This window comes from Neomonachus schauinslandi, chromosome 10 (assembly GCF_002201575.2).
Source record: "Neomonachus schauinslandi chromosome 10, ASM220157v2, whole genome shotgun sequence".
Lineage (NCBI taxonomy): Eukaryota > Metazoa > Chordata > Mammalia > Carnivora > Phocidae > Neomonachus > Neomonachus schauinslandi.
Window position 1 is genome coordinate 6,275,030 of NC_058412.1, and position 20,616 is coordinate 6,295,645.

The 20,616-nt window shown below is 36.7% G+C and overlaps 1 protein-coding gene across 6 annotated transcripts in view; it reads right to left on the minus strand.

Moving 5' to 3' along the window:
• The window catches only part of KIDINS220 (kinase D interacting substrate 220), a 99,797-nt gene that overhangs the window by 56,764 nt on the left and 22,417 nt on the right, over nt 1-20,616 (minus strand). For all 6 annotated transcript variants that reach the window (XM_044918972.1, XM_044918974.1, XM_044918971.1 and 3 more), the window contains 9 exons: nt 18,089-18,187; nt 15,716-15,913; nt 13,620-13,718; nt 11,624-11,722; nt 10,215-10,313; nt 7,259-7,436; nt 2,941-3,105; nt 1,703-1,882; nt 722-887 (listed from right to left, as the gene is read on the minus strand). In XM_044918972.1, the coding sequence (XP_044774907.1) occupies nt 722-887; nt 1,703-1,882; nt 2,941-3,105; nt 7,259-7,436; nt 10,215-10,313; nt 11,624-11,722; nt 13,620-13,718; nt 15,716-15,913; nt 18,089-18,187 (1,283 nt within the window). The remainder of the gene's footprint in view (nt 1-721; nt 888-1,702; nt 1,883-2,940; nt 3,106-7,258; nt 7,437-10,214; nt 10,314-11,623; nt 11,723-13,619; nt 13,719-15,715; nt 15,914-18,088; nt 18,188-20,616) is intronic.

Sequence of the window (20,616 nt, forward strand, 5' to 3'; positions counted from 1 at the left end):
GTTTTTCACCTTTTCTGAACTCTTTTCTCATACATTTCCTATTTGACATTAATAATAATTTTAGATAGGCAAGTCAATTTATTTCCACAGGTGAGGAAAGAGTGGTTCAGAGGGCACGCTCAGTAGCCAAGGTTACATGCTAATGCAAGGGGATGCCAGGACCCCATCCTACATCCTGTGCTCTCTTCAAAGTGTTCCTAAAGGATGGAAAAGGTGTCATGGGCGGGGGGGGCTGTTATGCCCAGATCAAATTTGGTAAATCCAAGTTAACCAGATTTTCTTAGGGAGAGGTGTCTCTCATCCTTTTATGTACAAGAGGAAGATATGATATAAAGTGTTTCTCAAACCTACTTAACCAGGACATGTTGTTTTATTTCTCATATAAAAAGCTCAAGAAACCAATGCCTTGGTATGCCTGGGTGGCTCAGTCCGTTAAGTGTCTGCCTTCAGCTTGGGTCATGATCCCAGGGTCCTGGGATCAAGTCTCACATCGGGCTCCTTGCTCACTGGGGAGTCTGCTTCTCTCTCTCCCTCTGCCACTCCCCCTGCTTGTGCTCTCTCTCTCTCTCTCAATCTCTCTGACAAATAAATAAGTAAATAAAATCTTTGGGGAAAAAAAAAGAAATCAATGCTTTTTTGGAACATACACTGAGAACGCATTATAAACTTTATTTTTGCTTCATCTTATGAAAAGCTACTTCTGTCAAGGGGACCAACTCACCTCACAGGTAAAGCTTTAGTGGTCTGCTCTGGCAATTCAGGTGGGTTTACAAACATCAATTTGAGGAGGAGTTCCAAATATCCAATATGTCTTGCCAATCTAGTGCTGAGGACCCAGGCCCAATTCCAACTCTCTCCTTCCCTTCGTCCACCAAAGTAAATGACAACTGAAATTCACAGTTTAAAAAAATTATTCAAAACAATCATCACTCAAGCAGCCTCTCTTCTCACACTGCCAAATATCAAGTAATGAGAGGTAGGCTTACACAACTTTCCCTGGTTCCATGCTGTTTCCTAACTACTCCTCAAAGAATTCCTCAGCTAATTAACCAACACAGAGAAGGTATGTGGAAAACAGGAAACTAGCTAAAATATGACGTAAGAAACACAATCAGAAAGATAATGCCTTAAACAGAAACATATCACTTAGTTCAGACTCAAATGTAAATGCTTTTGGGTTTATCACTTTTTGCACCTGTTGAAGTTACCAGTTCCTCCAATAGTGAATCTATTTCCTCTGCTACAACTGAATATATCCCCTAAGAATAGGACTATAATTGTTTTTTTTCTTTGCTTTTAAGTAAAATAAAGATCATAGGCATGATCAAAATGCCCAAGAGCATGCCACTGATGGCTATGAAGACTTACTTTCAAAAAAGACTTAAAATATAGTAAGTCATTAGCATATAAAAAAGTGAGTATAATAAATTAGAGTTCTACTTCAATATCAACAAGTAGTACACCAGTGTTTAAAGCTACTCCAGCCAGGCTGTGGACAGTTCCTCTAGGCTAACTTATAAAACAGCAAAAAGATTATGAAAATCTTTTAATTAATTATGAAAATCACTTATAGGAGAGATATAGATAATATTTCATATTTTATAAATATAGATATATAAACTATTAAGTTAATATTTTTAACTAAAACAAGGAGTCTTAACACTGTCTCTATTTTTTGAAAAAATAAAAAGCAAAAACTTACTAAAAAATATATATAAGAGAGCCAAGAAGCTCAATGACACTGCTATCCCAAGATTCAGGTCGACCGTAAAAGCAAACAATAAACCAAGCCCTCCACAAAGCAGCAAGGTCAGAAATACTATAAGCCAGGAAAACTGAAAAAGAGGTTCAATCTGTTGTCCTGCAAAAGTCTTCATTTCATCTGAAAGAGAAATAGGAAAATCTTAATCCTGTTTTAAGAAATACAACTTCTTTTTTTTTCCCCCCTCCAAGTGTTTATTTAAATTCCCGTTAGTTAACAGAGTAATATTAGTTTCAGGTGTAGTTTTGGTTTTTTTCTCCCAAGTTTTTAAGAAATACAACTTCTAACTCAATTTGCAATTTTCAATATAAACATTTACTGGGCACTTACTACTAAGTTCCTAGATAGAATGCTGCTCCTCAACCATTTTTGCCAATGTCCATTCCCTAGGGGTACACCCATCCTTGTTTTACCCACTCTCTTGCTTCATACTGAGGATACACAAATCCTTTTTCATATATTCCCATCTGTCAAGATTTTGTTTTTATTTTTTGTGGTTTGTATTATATATGCAACAAGGTATAGTTTCCACATACAAAACTGGAACACGTTACTTTGCTATTTGATAAAAATTTTACAGGCAATACTGAAACCTGTCCTTGAAGAATGAATAAGATTTTGCCAATCAAAGGGGCAGTGAGAGGAGCTGTCTAGGAAGTTCCTAACAAAGGGAGCAACTCAGGAAAAGTATCTAGTCTGTTCCTGCAAGAGCCAACAGCCCTCTGTAGCTGCAACACGGGGCATACGCGTGAGGCAGTGCTGGTGGGTATGCCATGCGAAGTGACAAGTTTAGGAAGGGCTCTGGATAGGATGACTATAAGGAGCATATGCAGGGGCGCCTGGCTGGCAGTGGAGCATGTACCTCTTGATCTTGGGGTCCTGAGTTCAAGCCCCATGTTAGGTGGAGCCTACTTAAAATTAATAATAATAATAAAAATAGCACATGCAGAAAATCTGCTACCAAGGGATCTTAAGAATGTTATAACACAACTGGATCTTTGTTTTAGGAAGAGAACTCAAATGATTGTGTGGAGGATCAACTAGAAGGAGTAACACATTCAATTTAGTAACCTGTGCAACACATACTCATACATGAAAATCTATTTTGCTTTACTTCAGGAAAAACACCAGAGGAAGCTTCATTATATATACAGACTTTGTACAAACATGCCCTTTACCTTCTAGTTTCTTCAGTAAGAAGGATTTCCCACTTCCCCACTGTGCATACAGCCCCACACAAATGGGTGGCTGCATGGTAGGCTCGCTGAGAATGTCTGCCAGCGCACTGCTATACAAATCATAACCAAGCATGTCACCATCTGTTTCAGTAGGAGACAAGTGTCCTGTAATTATAAACACACCATATCCTTACATTAAAAAGAGACATTACCACTAAAAAAGGAACATCAATTCTGTTATCAATTGTTTATTTAATTAGAAAAAAACTGTTTTATTAAATGGTTACACCTGTATAAAAAATAGGTTAAAAGATTCTTTTTTTTTTAAAGATTTTATTTATTTATTTGACAGACAGAGACCCACAGCGAGAGAGGGAACACAAGCAGGGGGAGTGGGAGAGGGAGAAGCAGGCTACCTGCTGAGCAGAGAGCCCGATGCGGGGCTAGATCCCAGGACCCTGGGATCATGACCTGAGCCGAAGGCAGACGCTTAACGACTGAGCCACCCAGGCACCCCGGTTAAAAGATTCTTAAACACTGTTATTTCACTGAACTTAAGATACCTACTTATTGTAAGATGCATCATTATCATGTATAACTAAGAAAGAAAAAACATTGCCAAACTGTGACACAATGCTCTCTTATCCATCAATTATAAAACACATTCCAATTTCAGACATGTTAAAATGTGGAACAATGTACATTTTAGAATCAATAAAATATGATTGAAACACAAACTAGTATATAGGAATAAATTTAATATGTGTTAATACCTATATACAGAAAGCTATTAAATGTTACTGAATAATAAAATATAGTAATCAGAGAAAAAGAGACATTATATGGCTCCAGGCAGAAAGGTTTAATAGCTTTGAGACAGCAATTCTCACCAAATTAATTTATCACTTTAAGACAACTCCAATCAAAATCCACAGGAATTTTTGAAAAATTGAAAGGCAGAAGAACATGTAAGAATAGCTAAGAAAAAATTTTAAGACTATCAGAGAGGGGCACCTGGGTTGCTCAGTCAGTTATGTGTCTGCCTTCGGCTTGGGTCATGATCCCAGAGTCCTGGGATCAAGCCCCACATCGGGCTCCCTGCTCAGCAGAGAGCCTGCTTCTCCCTCTCCCTCTGCCTGCTGCTCTGCCTACTTGTGCTCTCTCCCTATCTCTCTGTCAAATAGATAAATAAAATCTTAAAAAAAAAAAGACTACCAGAGAAAGAGTAGTTGTCTTTGGAGAAAAATCAAAATATACTACAAAGCTACAATAATTAAAGCATTGTAGAACCAGCACAAGATATTAGCATAAGTGGCATTTCAAACCAGTGGGCAAGGGAGGAATTAATAAGTGGTGCTGGGAGGTGCGCACCATCCATTTTTTAAAAAATTAAAGGAAAACTCTATACATCTTATACCTTAAAAAAATAAGTTTCTCAAAAGGGAAAATGAACTCGTGGGATTTCATCAAGATAAAAAGCTTCTGCACAGCAAAGGAAACAGTCAACAAAACAAAGAGGCAACCCACAGAATGGGAGAAGATATTTGCAAATGACACTACAGACGAAGGGCTGATATCCAAGATCTATAAAGAACTTCTCAAACTCAACATCCAAAAAAAACAATCAAGTCAAAAAATGGGCAGAAGACATGAACAGACATGTCTCAAAAGAAGACCTATAAATGGCTAACAGACACATGAAAAAATGTTCATCATCATTAGCCATCAGGGAAATTCAAATCAAAACCACATTGAGATACCACCTTACACCAGTTAGAATGGAAAAATTGACAAGGCAAGAAACAACAAATGTTGGAGAGGTTGTGGAGAAAGGGGAACCCTCTTACACTGTTGGTGGGAATGCAAGTTGGTACAGCCACTTTGGAAAATGGTGTGGAGGTACCTCAAAAAATTAAAAATAGAGCTATCCTATGACCCAGCAATTGCACTACTGGGTATTTACCCCAAAGACACAGACGTAGTGAAAAGAAGGGCCATATGCACCCCATTGTTCATAGCAGCAATGTCCACAATAGCCAAACTGTGGAAAGAGACAAGATGCCCTTCAACAGACGAATGGATAAAGAAGATGTGGTCCACATATACAATGGAATATTACTCAGCCATCAGAAAGGATGAATACCCAACTTTTACATCAACATGGATGGGACTGGAGGAGATTATGCTAAGTGAAATAAGTCAGCAGAGAAAGTCAATTATCATATGGTTTCACTTACCTGTGGAACATAAGGAATAGCATGGAGGATATTAGGAGAAGGAAGGGGGAAAATGAAGGCGGGGAGACGAACCATGAGAGACTATGGACTCTGAGAAACAAACTGAGGGTTTTAGAGGGGAGGGGGGTGGGGGGATGGGTTAGCCCGGTGATGGGTATTAAGGAGGGCACGTATTGCATGAAGCACTGGGTGTTATATGAAAACAATGAATCATGGAACACTACATCAAAAACTAATGATGTACTACTGTATGGTGACTAACATAATAAAATTAAATTAAAAAAATAAGTTCCTGAAACATTAAAAAATTAAATGTAAAAAACCATAAAAAATACTAGAAGAAAATACAAGGAAAAAATTTTAATCTTTGTGTGGAAAAGGCCCTTCTTTCTCAATATAACACTAAGGCCAGAACTGCAGGAAAAGACCAACAAATAAACTACAAATCTGCATAACTTTTAGATGGGGAATAAAAAAAATCCATCACCATAAACAAAGAAGAAGCTGGGAGGGGGGTACAACATATAGGATGGACCCAGGATCCATATCCATAACATATAAAGACACTTAAAATCAATTTTTAAAAAAATATCAAAAACTCAAGAGAAAAATGGGCAAAGGATACAAAGAGGAAAATGACAAAAATACAAATATCCTGTGAACATATGAAAAGATCACAATCTAATAATTTTATAATGCAAATTACATGAGATTTTTTTTCTCGTATTGATTTGATCAGCAAAGATTAAGGAGGCTGGAGCTCTCCAGTATTCTCAAGGTCATGGGGAGCTGCCCTACAGTACATGGTCCAAGGCAGAAGAAATTGTTACAGTCATTTGGAAAGTCTCCCAAAACTATGAGCATTAACTGACTTGCCTATTCTACTTCTGGGCATTTATTCTACGAAATAATCCTAAAAACAAGAGTTAATGAATACATGTACAAAGATGTTTACTGTACTAGCTTTTAAATATAGTTCATTATTAAAAACATTTATAATACGGTATGACCCGATTATTAATTTTTAAACCTGTATATATAGTACAAAACATTTTTAGAAATGTATAGAAAATCCTGTAGGGTCCAACAGTTATGAATTAAGATATAAGTGACAATGGGAAATTTGCACTTTCTACTATATTCGTGTCTTCATTTTTGAAATTTATGAGTGTGCATTAATATTATTAGAAAAAATATTTTAAAATACAAGAACTCATAATACAATAGAAGCATACTTAAAAACAATCTATAAGTAAGAAGCTCAACTGGAAGGTGGTGGGATTCTACTACCTCCTTGGTTTCTGGGACTGGCATATCTCTTTTTTAATTCTAGTAGAAAATTGTTCCATATTTCAAAACACCACATATGATTATATACTCATGTACATTCTTCTCAATCAAAAACTATTTGAGTACAATATTTGAAGCATTATGCTAGATGTTACAGAGGACATAAAGATAAGAAGAAATAGTCCCTGTCCTGAAGAACTTGGAATCGGAAGGGAGAAAATTCTAAAAGCAAAAGAAGGCCAGATATAATAAGTATAAAAAAAAGAAATGTAAACACAAGTGCTTAAGTATTCAAATGAGGCAAAAATTTTGTCTGGTTTAGGCAGATCAGTTAAAACGTCACTGAGAAGGGGATAACTGACAGGAGCCTTGGAGAGAGATTCAGACAAGGAACCTTGGTGAAGATGGAGAGGTAAGACCTGTGGCAGGCATAACAAGGAAACATGGAGAACTCTAAGTGCTCAGGCCACAGAGAAAACAGAGCATGTTTTGATAAAAGCACAAAGTATACCTGGGAGAATAAGAAGGAAAAGATTTTTAGAAAAGCAGGCTAGATTTTTAGAGGTCTTAAAAGTTGATGGACAACTCCGGATGTACTTCATTTAGATGCTACAGGACAATGCAGAAGAGCTCTTGACAGGAAGGAGTATTTTTCCACAGCAAAATAATAACTTTCTCAACTTCCATAATCTCCAGTTAAGTGATAAATGCAAAACTGCTATTGGCTTCTTAGTTTTTCATATAACATTCATTTTTAAAAAGCTCAGTCAGGAACAAAACCCAGTACTTACTGGCTCCAAATATTTGAGTTAAAATACTTTTTTGATGGCTACAATCAATGTTGTAGGGAGTCTCGCCTGCTTTGTTGGGCCTATAAAGTAACCTCCCATCTTTGGGATTTCTTAAAAGAAGTTCTGCCAGTTTCCGACTCCTCCCACGAATAGCAATATGCAGAGGAGTGTCTCCTTTCTGTAAAACAGACAGGAAATTGGAACTTTCATATACTTTACATATAGTATATACAGAATAACAATTTTCATGTTTCTGAACTTTCCATATTTTTTATATAGGGTGAGTAAGTAATCTGAATTTTTCTCTCTCTCCTCTGTAATTTTTTTCTCAAGTTCCTCACCTAGCTTTTCTTGGGTATTATTTCTCCCACAGCCCTCTAGAATGAAGGTCATTTTTCTCCCCTCCCCGCAACTCACTGAAAGGAGAAGCAACAGGCTTTCTCCTTGCAGCACCTCCCAGGCCATGGATTTACCTCTATCCCTCATCCAATTATTTATTGTCCATGATGTCCTCCACTTTCCCCAACTAATTTAAATTCTACTGTACAACTTTCTTCTGCATTTGTCTAGAAAGCTTCACAATCTATACTGATATCCCATCTAGCATGAGTGACCTCAGATGTTCCCATGCCCTCTGCCAACCAGCCACCATCATGTTAGGCCCTTAAATTCGTTCTACACTTCTCTCCTTGGAGTCCTTCATATCATACCTATCCATCTCTGTCCAGTACAACCTCTTCTGCCCTCCTCACCTTTCACTTCTCCCTATATCAACCTACCTTCTTCCCTTATTAGAATCCCCAGTCACATTAGTATTCACATCCAACACTAATGAAAACATGTAAAAACAAACCAAAAAAAAAAAAAAAGACCTTAGGTCTGCAATGTGTTCTCCCACTTTTTACTTCACAAACACCTCTCTTGAAGACAATGACTTAAAAAGTTAACAAATTAAGTTCTCAGTTCTCATCTACCCTGATCTCTCTAGAACACTAAATGAAAATGACCTGCAATATTCTTCCTATAGCTTTGATGGCACAACCTTATCTTGATTTTGACTCTCCTTTTCTGCTTTGGGTCTACTTTTTCCTTTTCTAGATTCTCTTTCCACATCCTAAACACATGGCACAATAACTATGTACTAAGCTCACTCTATGTAAGGCACTGTGCTGGTACTCTGGAAGATAAAAAGATGGAAGACAAAACAGTCCCTGACCCTAAACAGCTTACAATATAACAGGAAGAAATTAGATAAACATGCAAATTATAAAACAAAGCAGAAATGTGACATATGCCATAAGTTCTGACCTCAGCTTTCATCTTTCTTCCCATTGATGACCTTAGTCACACCATGTAATCCTTATCTCTCGGTAACTAAGTGACAAATTCTCATCACTAGGCGTGATTTCTTGCCCAAATTCTAGTCCCACACTTCCCAATGCCTATTGGTGACAGCCTCCTGAATGTCTCATCAGCCCTCAAACAAAACACACCTAAACCAGATTTCATTTTATTTCTCCACCTGAACCCCGTCTCTTATATCCCCGAACCTGTGAGAAGGTAGAAACATCATCTGTGGCATTTCTGCCAGACACAAGGTCTCTGAAAATGCAGGGAAGACGTTAACACACTCAGCCAGTGTGCAGAACTGAGATCAGGGAGAGACTAGGTGAAAATAGCATTAATCTTCACTCTGAAATGTATCTGTATGAAATCCCCCATGAAGAGCCAGGATCAAGACTTTTATAGGTTTGTATTCCAAATTCTAGCATGACAGCACCTTATCCATCCTAAGTATGTGTTGAATGAAAACAAATGCTCCAAGGATATCATGTGTGCTTTTCAGCAAGTATGTGCTGACTTGAGGCAAGGCAACACACAAAAGGATACAGAGACAGAGAACTCCAGGAAACTTATTAGTGGGTATGAAACAAGTATTTACAAATGACATGTTACTGAATTAACGAGGCCATGTGGAATCTTAAAGGGCACTTAGTCTAGTGGTTTCTTATTGCAAATTAGGAGGCCAGGGCCAGAAACAAGTCAACGGCAGAATGAGAAGAGGCAACGCAGGAAGTTTTCTATAAAGCTAAATATATTCAACTGCAAAATCTCTTGATTTTATGTCATTCCTAGTTTCAATATCAAAGTTTACTTTCTTTTATATGAAATTATACAAACATGGTAATAATAGATGGGAAGATTTTTTTATTGTTTTTTTCTTAAACAATGTTGTTTCTTGATAAATGCAAATACATATTGATTCTGTGTTTTTTGTTTAATTGCCTCATAAATAATAGAATAAACTTCAATTTATTATGGATTAGGAGAGCCCAAATCATATCATACATTTAGATGGAAAAATTTATATTTCTAACTTCATATATAAATCAATTCACTCCTTTTATGGGAGGAAATCAAGAAGTAGAGAAAGAATCCTGTTTAAAATGAAAACAAAATCAAACCAGGAATCAATTCTATATGAAGTAGTAAGCAATTGAGAGTTAAATTTGCCATGGAAAATATGAACATTTCTCTAAGAGGATTATGGCGAGGACATGGCAGAACATTTTACCTCCTGTTAGTGGATATTAACACTAGTCTGCTCTATCTTTTCCAGACCCTTGGATTCTTTCCTCCTGTTTGTCTGCAACAAGCTCTACATCTGATGACGTCCTCTTTGTACAGTGGTAAATGGCAGCTTGCCGTAACTGGTATGAGCAACAGAAGGAAAATCTGACGCAGCCTCTTTAATAGCATCCTAAGCCTGCCCATTCCTCAGCACACTATCAGAACAGCCAAGAAGAGATCACAGGACCAAAACCCCACATAGATCGCCCCGGCAAGTAATCTCTCCCTCCACAAAATAAAACCAGACTCCCTTAAGTCCAGCAAATATACAGGTCAGCCTACCAACAGCCTTCCAAAAAATGTTCTCTCTGCACAGATGTTTTACCTTATCTACAGCAGATACTTTAGCTCCTTTATCTAGCAGCAGCTCTACTACTTCAATATTCCTCATCTTGGTAGCCTTTATAAGTGGTGTTTCACCGTCCTGCAGGCACAGATAAGAAGGTTTGCCAGATTAATAGCTTTACTCATAAATGTTTAAAGTCACATCAATGCACATATAAGAATTCAAATATCTGACTCTGGCGCAAGTCTATATTGAAAATGTTCTCAAAAAAACATAGCTGTAAAAACTAACAAGAAAAACGCTTTTCCTTTCCAAGCCAATCATTTGTATCAAAATAATTTTATATCACTCAGCCAAGAATGGATGTGCCCAGCTCCTTATCAGCCATTTCTGGCAACAGTCCCCTGCCCCTCATTGATTTGGCCATTTCCCAGTTTCTACCATTGGCACATGGGCAGCCCCTCCAGAGACTACTTCCCATTCACACCACTCCCCACCAACCAACCCACAGCTCGGCCAGTCAATGTCCAGGCAAGCCAGTGCCTAGATTTTTCAGAGATCTTTACCAGCATCACTTCAGTTCTCTGTGCACCTAAGGACCTGTGTGTAACAGGAAAAACAATTTGATACAAGAAGTGTGCCTCTGGAAAACCTCAAAAAAGTTAATGATTGCTTTTCAAAATCAAATTAAGGGATATAGGAAGAGACCACAGTTCAGCACTGAATTAGGAGACAGAAACCTGGTCAGAACCCACAGATGGTCACAATGGCTGACACATAGGTTTAAAAAAAAAAAATTATTATCAAGGAGCCACCCACACACCAAAAGGTATCCCAGGAAACTTTCTGCCCTAGGGCTCTAAAGCTACCATAGTATAGGAAGATGCTGGTCCCAATCTCTAGCAGATAAAATAGAGGAATATCTTATGGGTGACTCCACAAGTTTGTTTATTCATTTAGAATTCCTACCAATTCAATCCAAATACATCCATTCCAGATACATTTTCTCCATGGAAAACTATTACACATAAGGTCAAATACAATCACTAAAGTCTTATATAGGTTTTATATTTTTCACATGATTTGAGCAAAATAGATTAAAGTGACCATTTTGGGGAACCAAGAACCACTCACATTGGTCTTTTAAAAGGAAATGTGTTCTGCATTCCAAATAAAAGCATAAAAGTTCTGAAAAAATGATCTGTCCACAATTTATGAAGAGCTGATATTGTATTTTCTGAAAGTATTTAATTAAAGTAACACATTACACACTATATTTTCCTGTGAATGAACTTCTGAAAGGATACAGAATTACTCCCCAATTTAATATAGATTATTACCAGTAAAATCAGTATAATTCTAATATCAAACAGAAGACGATTGAAAAAAATAAGCAGTACTAATATTCAGCACTGGGTATTGCTAGGAGAACAGAATGTCCTTGATACCTTTGTGCATATCTCAGTGTCAGGATTGCACTGTAAGATATCTCTCACCATTGTTGCATTTCCTTTCTCTACAGCCCAATACAAAGCAGTTTTGTTGTCCTATGTAACAGAAAAAAATCAATCATCACTTAAGATACAATATTGGAAACTGCTATTTGTAAACATAAAACATCATTTTTAACATTTCTGCCAGAATACCAACAAACAGGAAATAATATTAACCCTTATTCCATCTTGGATTTACTCTTAAGAAATTCTTTATGAAAGAAGTCTAAGAAAACAATATTACTTGATATAGAAAGCAGCAACCCCACATACTTGATAAGGTGAAGTATGCTTTTGTTAATGTGGTCAGATTTCTGGGCTGTGCACTGGAAGTCGTCAATACCTGAGCTCATCCTTGAACAAGTCAAATATTCTGCAAATATTCTGACCCTTGGCTTTTCATGTGCCCAGTCTTTTCAAAAGATAATGCATGAGAATGTACTACACAAACAGAAGGTGAATTTTTTTTACCATGTTTTGCTTTCTTAATCCTCACCCACCCTGCACCCATTACACCAATCCTGATCTGATCCTTTAAATCCCATCTAGTTCAAAAACCAAAAATAGATCCAACAGACCCTGAAAGGAGAGCTAGAGAACAAAATAAAGTGACTAAAACGTAGGAAAACAGGCTTGACAGACAAAAAGGAATTAGGTAAACTCTAAATAGGGGATCCAGTAACCATCTTTTAGTGAAACTATGATTTTAATGCCCAAGACAGTCACTGACTTTCCGGGGCTGCCACACAAAGTCTCCCACACCAAACTTTTCTGGTGGAGTTCCCCACCTCAACAAGGTGCAGTAGCTTCCCAACATTTCTGGCCTGGTCCTCAGACCTCTCCAGCCCTGCCCCTTTCTATTTCCGCCTCTGTCTCCCATGCCACACTCCCCACCGGCCCACAGCCAGCCTGACCTTTTTGCCAGCTAAGAAGTACAGTCTTTCACTTCCCCGTTTTCTTGAATTTCCTCATTTTATTATTCCACTATCCTTGCCTGAAATACCAGCCTTCCTTTTCTCTACCTATCTAAATCCAACCCATCTTTCAAACTTCGCTCAAATTCTACCTTCTCTCAAAAGCCTTCCTTAATGCCTTCTTTTCCCACCTCAAGACTCTTACAGTGGTAAGTTTCACTAGGCAATCAATCCTACACCGTCTTATACCAAAAGGCATCACTTTGTATGTTTATGTAAAAACACAAAAATAAACATAAAACAAAGTAAAACCTCCCTAACTAAAATACACATTTCTTACAAGGCAAGGGTTTCATGTTAAGTCCCTCATAGCATTTGGCATAATATTTATTAGTTTGATTCAAAAATAGATTTGGATACAAGCTAAACTCAAGGGAAAACTAAGTAGAAATGTAGGCTGTCCAACAACAAAATAGAATATTAAGTAGATTTTTTTTAACCTAAAGCTCTTGAAATATTGGATAAATTCACAAGTTTAGGGGAGGTTTACCTAATCTTAGTAACCTTTGTAGCTCTGTGAGCTAGGACTGCCTTACGCAAAGTCCATAGGCACTATCAAGGGGTCCTAGGAAAGGCAAGCAGAATGGGGAAGAAGGAGAAGAAAGATAAAACAGCAAGAATGGAAGAACAACATATGGACGAGGAAGACGAAACAGAGGGAAAATACTAAAGAAAATAAATTGGGTACATTCAAAATATCAGCAACTATCTCAGTATCATAAACTACTCATTTCAGGATTGAATATATTTATACACTAGTAAGAGAGGTGTATTTGAAAAATATGAGCTTCGAACATGCTCTAATGTCATCTAACATGACATTAATAGAGAAATTCTGTAATAATGGCAGTCAAACTTAATACAGGCATCCATTAACTATATTAGGATCTACTAGCTCATCTCCAGAGAAAACTCAGAATGACATTGTCATCAGTCAACATGCACAAAGGTGACAGCAACTCGGGAATCACACACACCTGTCCTCTAATGTCTATATCAGCATATTTCTGGAGAAGTGCTCGAACAATTTCCACATGACCACCTCTGACAGCGCCAATCAACACAGTATCTCCACTCTAAAAAGACCAAAAAAAAAAGGTAAACTGATAAAAGAACAAATAAACACTGTTTTGAAGTTAATGGTATATTAATAGATATTTCTCTGCAAACTTCTTGGGAAAAAGAGTATCTCAAAATAAGAGAAAAATTTTAGTTAACTAACATTAATACCGGACATTAACAGCCCTAGAGTAAGAGACAGGTTATACCTCAAAATGAGGACTCTTAAATTCCACGACAAAAGTTTAGAAAGACGAGTTACCAAGAACAATAAGCCATACTCTTTGAAGGTGACTGACTTCCCACTATAAATGTAAATTAAATTAAATGACACCAGAGCTGTCAATGAATCAAATGAACATTTGGAAATAACATAATAAAAAACCGTTGGAATAATGCTATATGACGAAAGCCATGGATTGTAAAAAAGGGAGTTGTAGGGCTAGGGCTGTCAGTGAGTTTATAACCACATTTCATTAAGAGATACGGTAGTTCCCAGACCAGTATCCATAGTCTAGGCAATCTGGCATTACAAGCTAACAGTGCAAAAGACTGACTCATTCCCCATGACAAGGATTAGATGAAGTTCATTACCTCATAAAGACATCTCTTTGCCCTAAAATTATATTTACCAAACAACAATCATTATTAATTATATCTTCCTACTACTTCAAATGTAAAATGGCTATTCTGGCAATGCCTGCCTAATTTTTTTTTTACTCTAAATTATAAATCAGTTGTAGGACTTTGAGTTGGGCAAGTCCATGAGCTGTGGCTCATCTCAATCCTTAGTGGGCCTCAATGGGTTATAAATCAAGATGCAAGTCCTTGAGGATTACTTAATTTAGCACCCTGTGTAGTATCTTTAACTACTACATTAAAAGCAGAAATAAATGCAAAGCAAACCAATTTTAGTTGAGAATGTTAGCATTAATATGATGCCAGAGTAGTAAGTTAATAAAAGGTTATAAATATCTCATTGCTTACTATGTGCCATGTACCATTCTAGGTATTGGGAAACACAACAGACAAGTTCTCAGCTCTAGAAGAACTGACAGTCTAGAGGAGACAGACAACATACAATAAACACAAACAAAAAATTAGACAAATGGCATGTAAATAAATTAAAATACAGTGATGTCATAGAAAGTGACTGGACTGTGACTTTGGATTGGGTCACTGAAGATCTTTCTGAGGAGCTCATATTTAAGCTGAGGTCAGAATGACAAGGAGGGGACAGCCATATAGTGATCATGAAGATCAGCATTCCCAACAGAGCAGAGCTGGTGCAGAGGTCCCAAAGCAGCAACAAGAGCAGCATGCTCTAGAAAGGAAAAAAAGTTAATATGGCAGCAACCTATTAAAACAGGGGGGAAGGGAAGTAGACAGACACAGGATGTGTTCTGGAGGTAGAGCCAAACGGACCTGCTGAAGAATTAGATGTGGTAGGTGGAGAAGAGAAATCAAGGCTAATGCATAGAACTTAGGGCTTTAACAACAGGGTGAATGGTGATGCCATTCACTCAGATGGAGAAGACTGAAGGAAAAGCAGGGTTGGGATGAACCAAACAAGACATATGCTTTGCGGTAACTTTTAAAGCCCATCAGACATTCAAGCAGACAGTTCAAGTAGCGTTGGAAATAGAAGTGTAGAGTTCTGAGAAAAGATTAGAGCAAGAGGTACAATTTTGAAAATTCTAAGTATAGCTGAAGGCTTGGGAAAGTGAATAACACCAGCCATGAACAACACTACAATCACAGACATCAAGGACAATTACAGACTAATAGTACATGTGACATTTTCAGTAACAGTATTATTTGACAAAGATTAAAAAGAACACCCTTCACAAAGATTGAATACATTTTAACTTCTTAGTTTTAAAGGTAGAAATAAAATTTATCTTTTATTAGAACAAATGTATGGCATACATGAAGAATCCTGAAAGGTGTGAGAAGTTAAGATAATCTTCCATTATGTTACTACGAGAAGACAAATCTCAAATAGGTAACCTACCCTATCAGGTATGTTCACATATGTTCCAGCATCGAGGAGATCTTGTACAATCTCTGTATGTCCCTCCTTTGATGCAATCATCAAAGCTGTATTTCCATCCTTATCTGTTAAATTTACATTTGGATTCCTCTTCAAAATTTCTTTTACTGACTGTGTGTAGCCTCCTTTTACTGCCACAATCAGTGCAGTCATTGAATTCTAAAAAACAAAAACAAGCCCAAGAAATCAGTATAATCTAGAAAACATATGATTTATGCCACAGTCATAAAACTATGTTTTCAAAAAGGTGGCCTATTATTAAGAGTGATTTCTGATAATGAAATGCCAATATAAATAGTCACATACCAAAACTGGCTAGGAAGCCTGTTTTCTGTTTTTGAAGATACATTAATTTTCTTGAGTCAACAGGACAGTTAAAACATTCAACTCTTCAAATGATAATCTGAAACTGGATTTGCTGACAATGAACAAACCCTCTCACTAATATAATGAGATGAGATGGGATGATTCAAAATGAAACACATTCTAAATTAAATAATCCAAAATAAGGTCAATCAGGCTTCAAACAAAGAATTGTTTATAATAAAAATCTGTAGGAAAACTGAAGTAAAACAATGAATTAATAGCTACAGGATATTTCAATAAAGTATAATATATTCTTCTGTCTTTCACAGTGATCTAGAAACCACATTTTCAAAAATGATCTCATTTTTAGTGGTTCTTTTAAAAGTTGCACATCTGGGCGCCTGGGTGGCTCAGTTGGTTAAGTGGCCAACTCTTGATCTCAGCTCAGGTCATGATCTTAGGGTCCCAGGATTTAGCCCCACATGAGTCTCTGCACTCAGTGGGGAGTATGCTTGAGGATTCTCTCTCTCTCTCTCTCTCCCCCTCTGCCCCTCCCCCTGCTTGCATGCTCTCTCTCTAAAACAAATAAAAATAAATCTTTTTAAAAAATAAAAGCTGCATAACTAATTTATAACAATAAATCACCTAATAGAAGAACCTGACTCATTACCAAAAGAAGTATTAAAGTTGCTTCCTGAGAAACTGATCTATATTGAGATGTCATATAATCTCCTTATTGAAATATTTCAGTCATTAGATCAGCCCCCCAAACTGAGTCATAATTCTCTCACATATTAAATAATATAGCCTTTTAAAATCCTGTAAGAGTAAAAAATCATAGAAATAAGCCACTTATCCACTTGATAAACTGCCCAGAAAAAAGGAAAGTGAAAGATATGAATTTCATGGCTGTCTAAGAATCATGCTCTTTCTCCACATGGCACTAAAAATATTATATACTCCATAAAGGTCAGCAATTAGTAGCTTCTGACAATATGGAAAATAGGAGGAATTGGTTGATACTAAGCCAAGTGTGATTTAGAGTTCATTTTGTTACAATGCAGCCAGAGATTTGGTAGTATCCCTTCTCAATGCTTTATGATCCATTTCACATAATACTTAATTTTACAAAGAATACTCTGTATTAATCATTTCTTGTACATAAATATCATTTCCTTTAACTATAATCTCACAAGTTCAAGGGAAAAGCCATCCGTTAGGCTTCTCCAGAACCCCGAGCACATTTGGCACAGGGCTGCGTGCACAGCAGGTGCTCAATAAGTTATTAAAATAACTGCTACTTGGTAGGATGTATTGAACCAATTTTTAAGCTTTCTACATTTTGAACGCTAATTTCTGACATTTTTAAATCTGTTAGAGGAGGAAAATAAGTCACAGCTAAAAACATACAAAAAATTATAATATTATTTTAAAATCTTAAGGAAAAGGTATTTTAACAGGGCATAACTTTCTCCCACAATTAACAGTATTTCAAACTATTTGATTTAAAGGGTATTTCAAGGGGTGCCTGGGTGGCTCAGTCATTAAGTGTCTGCCTTCGGCTCAGGTCATGATCCCAGGGTCCTGGGATCGAGCCCCGCGTCAGGCTCCCTGCTCAGTGGGAGGCCTGCTTCTCCCTCTCTCCCATTCCCCCTGCTTGTGTTCCCTCTCTCGCTGTCTCTCTCTGTCAAAAAATAAATAAAAATCTTTAAAAAAAATAAAATAAAAAGAGTATTTTAATACTGATTCAATCAATAGTAAGATTACTGTAAGATGTTCTTTATAGTTTAGCCTCCCAAAATTTACATGCATTAATAATAGATCCTTAAAAGCATGTTTATAACACATACTATCTAGAACATAATATATTTGTCAGGATAATAGAAAGAAAATGCTTGTTTTTCTAAGTATCACTTAAGAACTATTGGGAAATTTTTCTAGACATATACTAAGAAAGAATATTCTCTCCCTTAAAACTAAAAACATTATCTCTATTACCAAGGTTTATTAAACAGAAAAGATACTTACAGCTCCTTCTTGATCAACATCAGCTCCCATGGCCAATAAATGTTTAACACACTCCAAATGACCCTTCCGTGCAGCCCAAACAAGAGGGGTAGTTCCATACTATAAAAAATAATAACAAATGTAAAATTATTATCAGAGCTGTAGTAAAAGAAACTTTCTCAACACAAATTTTAATAAAACTCATATTAAGTATTCTTAAATTACTGTTTATACAAATTATAATTTTAATTCTAGATAAGCCATATTTTCCCCAGTGTCTTTCTCCTGAAGAGATGACTAACCGCAGTATGAAACAACTTTTATAATTAGTGACAATTTTTTCCATCATAAAGTCATACAGCCTCTAATTTTCAACAAGCTTTCATTGCTTCCTGTATCTTGTGAAATACAATTTAAAGTCCAACAGTCTGACTACAGGCAGAAAGAGTAACAATGAAATGACAAATATAATTCTAAGTACTTTACATGTGTTAACTCATGTTTATCACATAACTCATCTTTATCACAAGAATAAGGAGAATTTGAAATATCACATTTTCACAGAGAGCAAATGAGGCCCTGAGAAATTAATTACAGGTTTAAAGTCACAAAGCTACTAAGAGGTAGAGTAAGACCCATGACCCCAACAGGCCTGCTTCAGTCTGTGCTCTTAACCACCACCCCCAAATCAGCCTCTGAACTTGATAAAATAAACTTCCTTAGAAACTGCACTTAAAAGCACCTTCAGCTGGAATGTGATTCAAAAGACATCAGAGAATGTACATTATGCATAAAAGCAATGCTGTGTCTTTGGGAAGTCTGGCAATCAAGAGACATACCCACGGTGATCTTTAACTACATGAGACTACAGACTGAAATAAACATGTAATAAATGCCTACTTTCTATAATAGCTCTGTCCAACAAAACTTTCTATGCTGATGGAAATGCTCCATAATTCTGCACTGGCCAATACAGTAGCCACGAGTCTCATACGGCCACTGAGCACTTTAAATGTGGCAAGTATGACTGAGGAACTTTGTTTTTGTATCTTCTGTGTTTAGTACACATACAGGGTACTGCACACAGTAGGTACTAAACATTTTCTCAAAATGTCAGAGTGACAGACTAGGTAGCATACTACCTGATTCTGGAGGGGCCTTGAATGCCAGGTCATATAAACCATTTTTCAATAGGCCAGAAGGAGAAATTAAAGATTTCACAATCATACTAAAGTGTCAAATCAAAAACATCAACAGAGAGAATCATATCCACTTTGGACATAAAATAAAACCTCACTAATCTGAATTAAAAGACAGCCCATCTTGATGAGCATGAGTGTTGTATGTTAAGTGATGACTCACTGAATTCTACTCCTGAAACCAACATTGCATTGTATGTTAACTAACTAGAATTTAAACAAGAATTTGAAAAAAAAAAAAAAAATAGAAGACAACCATTCTGAATTAATGAACAGTCCCAATACAATACTTTTAAGTACCATATTATAAGTATTTGCAAGAGTCTCTTTACAGTCCTTGTCAACCTATTATTTTAGGTGATACTTTTTTTTTTTTTTTTTAAAGATTTTATTTATTTATTTGAGAGAGAGAGAGAGCACAAGAGGGAGGAGAGGGAGAGGGAGAAGCAGACTCCCTGCTGAGCAGGGAGCCCGATGCGGGACTCGATCCCAGGACTCCAGGATCATGACCTGAGCCGAAGGCAGTCGCTTAACCAACTGAGCCACCCAGGCACCCTTTAGGTGATACTTTTAAAAAGTGAGCATAACTACATAAAGTGTATAAAATACATCAGTCTAGGGGCACCTGGCTGTCTCATTTGGTTAACCATCTGACTTTGGCTCAGGTCATGATCTCAGGGTCCTGGGATTGAGCCCCGTGGGTCAGGCTTCACGCTCAGCAAGGAGTCTGCTTCTCCCTCTTCCTCTGCCCCTCCCCCACTTCTCTCTCTCACTCTCAAATAAATAAAATCTAAAAAATAAATAAATAAAATAAAATACACCTATCTTTTTTTTTTATTCTTATGTTAATCCCCATACATTACATCATTAGTTTTAGATGTAATGTTCCATGATTCATTGTTTGTGCATAACACCCAGTGCTCCATGCTAAAATACACCTATCTTAAATGTATTACTTGATTTTTTTACATATGTATACACCCATACAAGCACCAACTAGATTAACATAAGATGATTCCCAACATTCCCATCAGGTTAAGCAATATTATTTTACTTAAATTTATACTCAGAATATATTCCAATTATCAAAAATGTCTAATTATTAGCTATTTTCCTATATTTCACTGAATTGTTATTAATTTGAAAAGATTACAGTTACCCACAATGTGTCAAGTTCTAATTAAATAAATACTTATTAAATGTTTGGGATGAATATTAAGGATTTAAAAAATGAATAGAACAAAATTCTGGGAAATTTTCTAAAGTGGATGGCAAATGAGCTGAGTGTGAAGGATGAACAGAAAGTAAAGCAGAGCTTTACTCTCTCTCCACACTGAAAGAGCACACGCA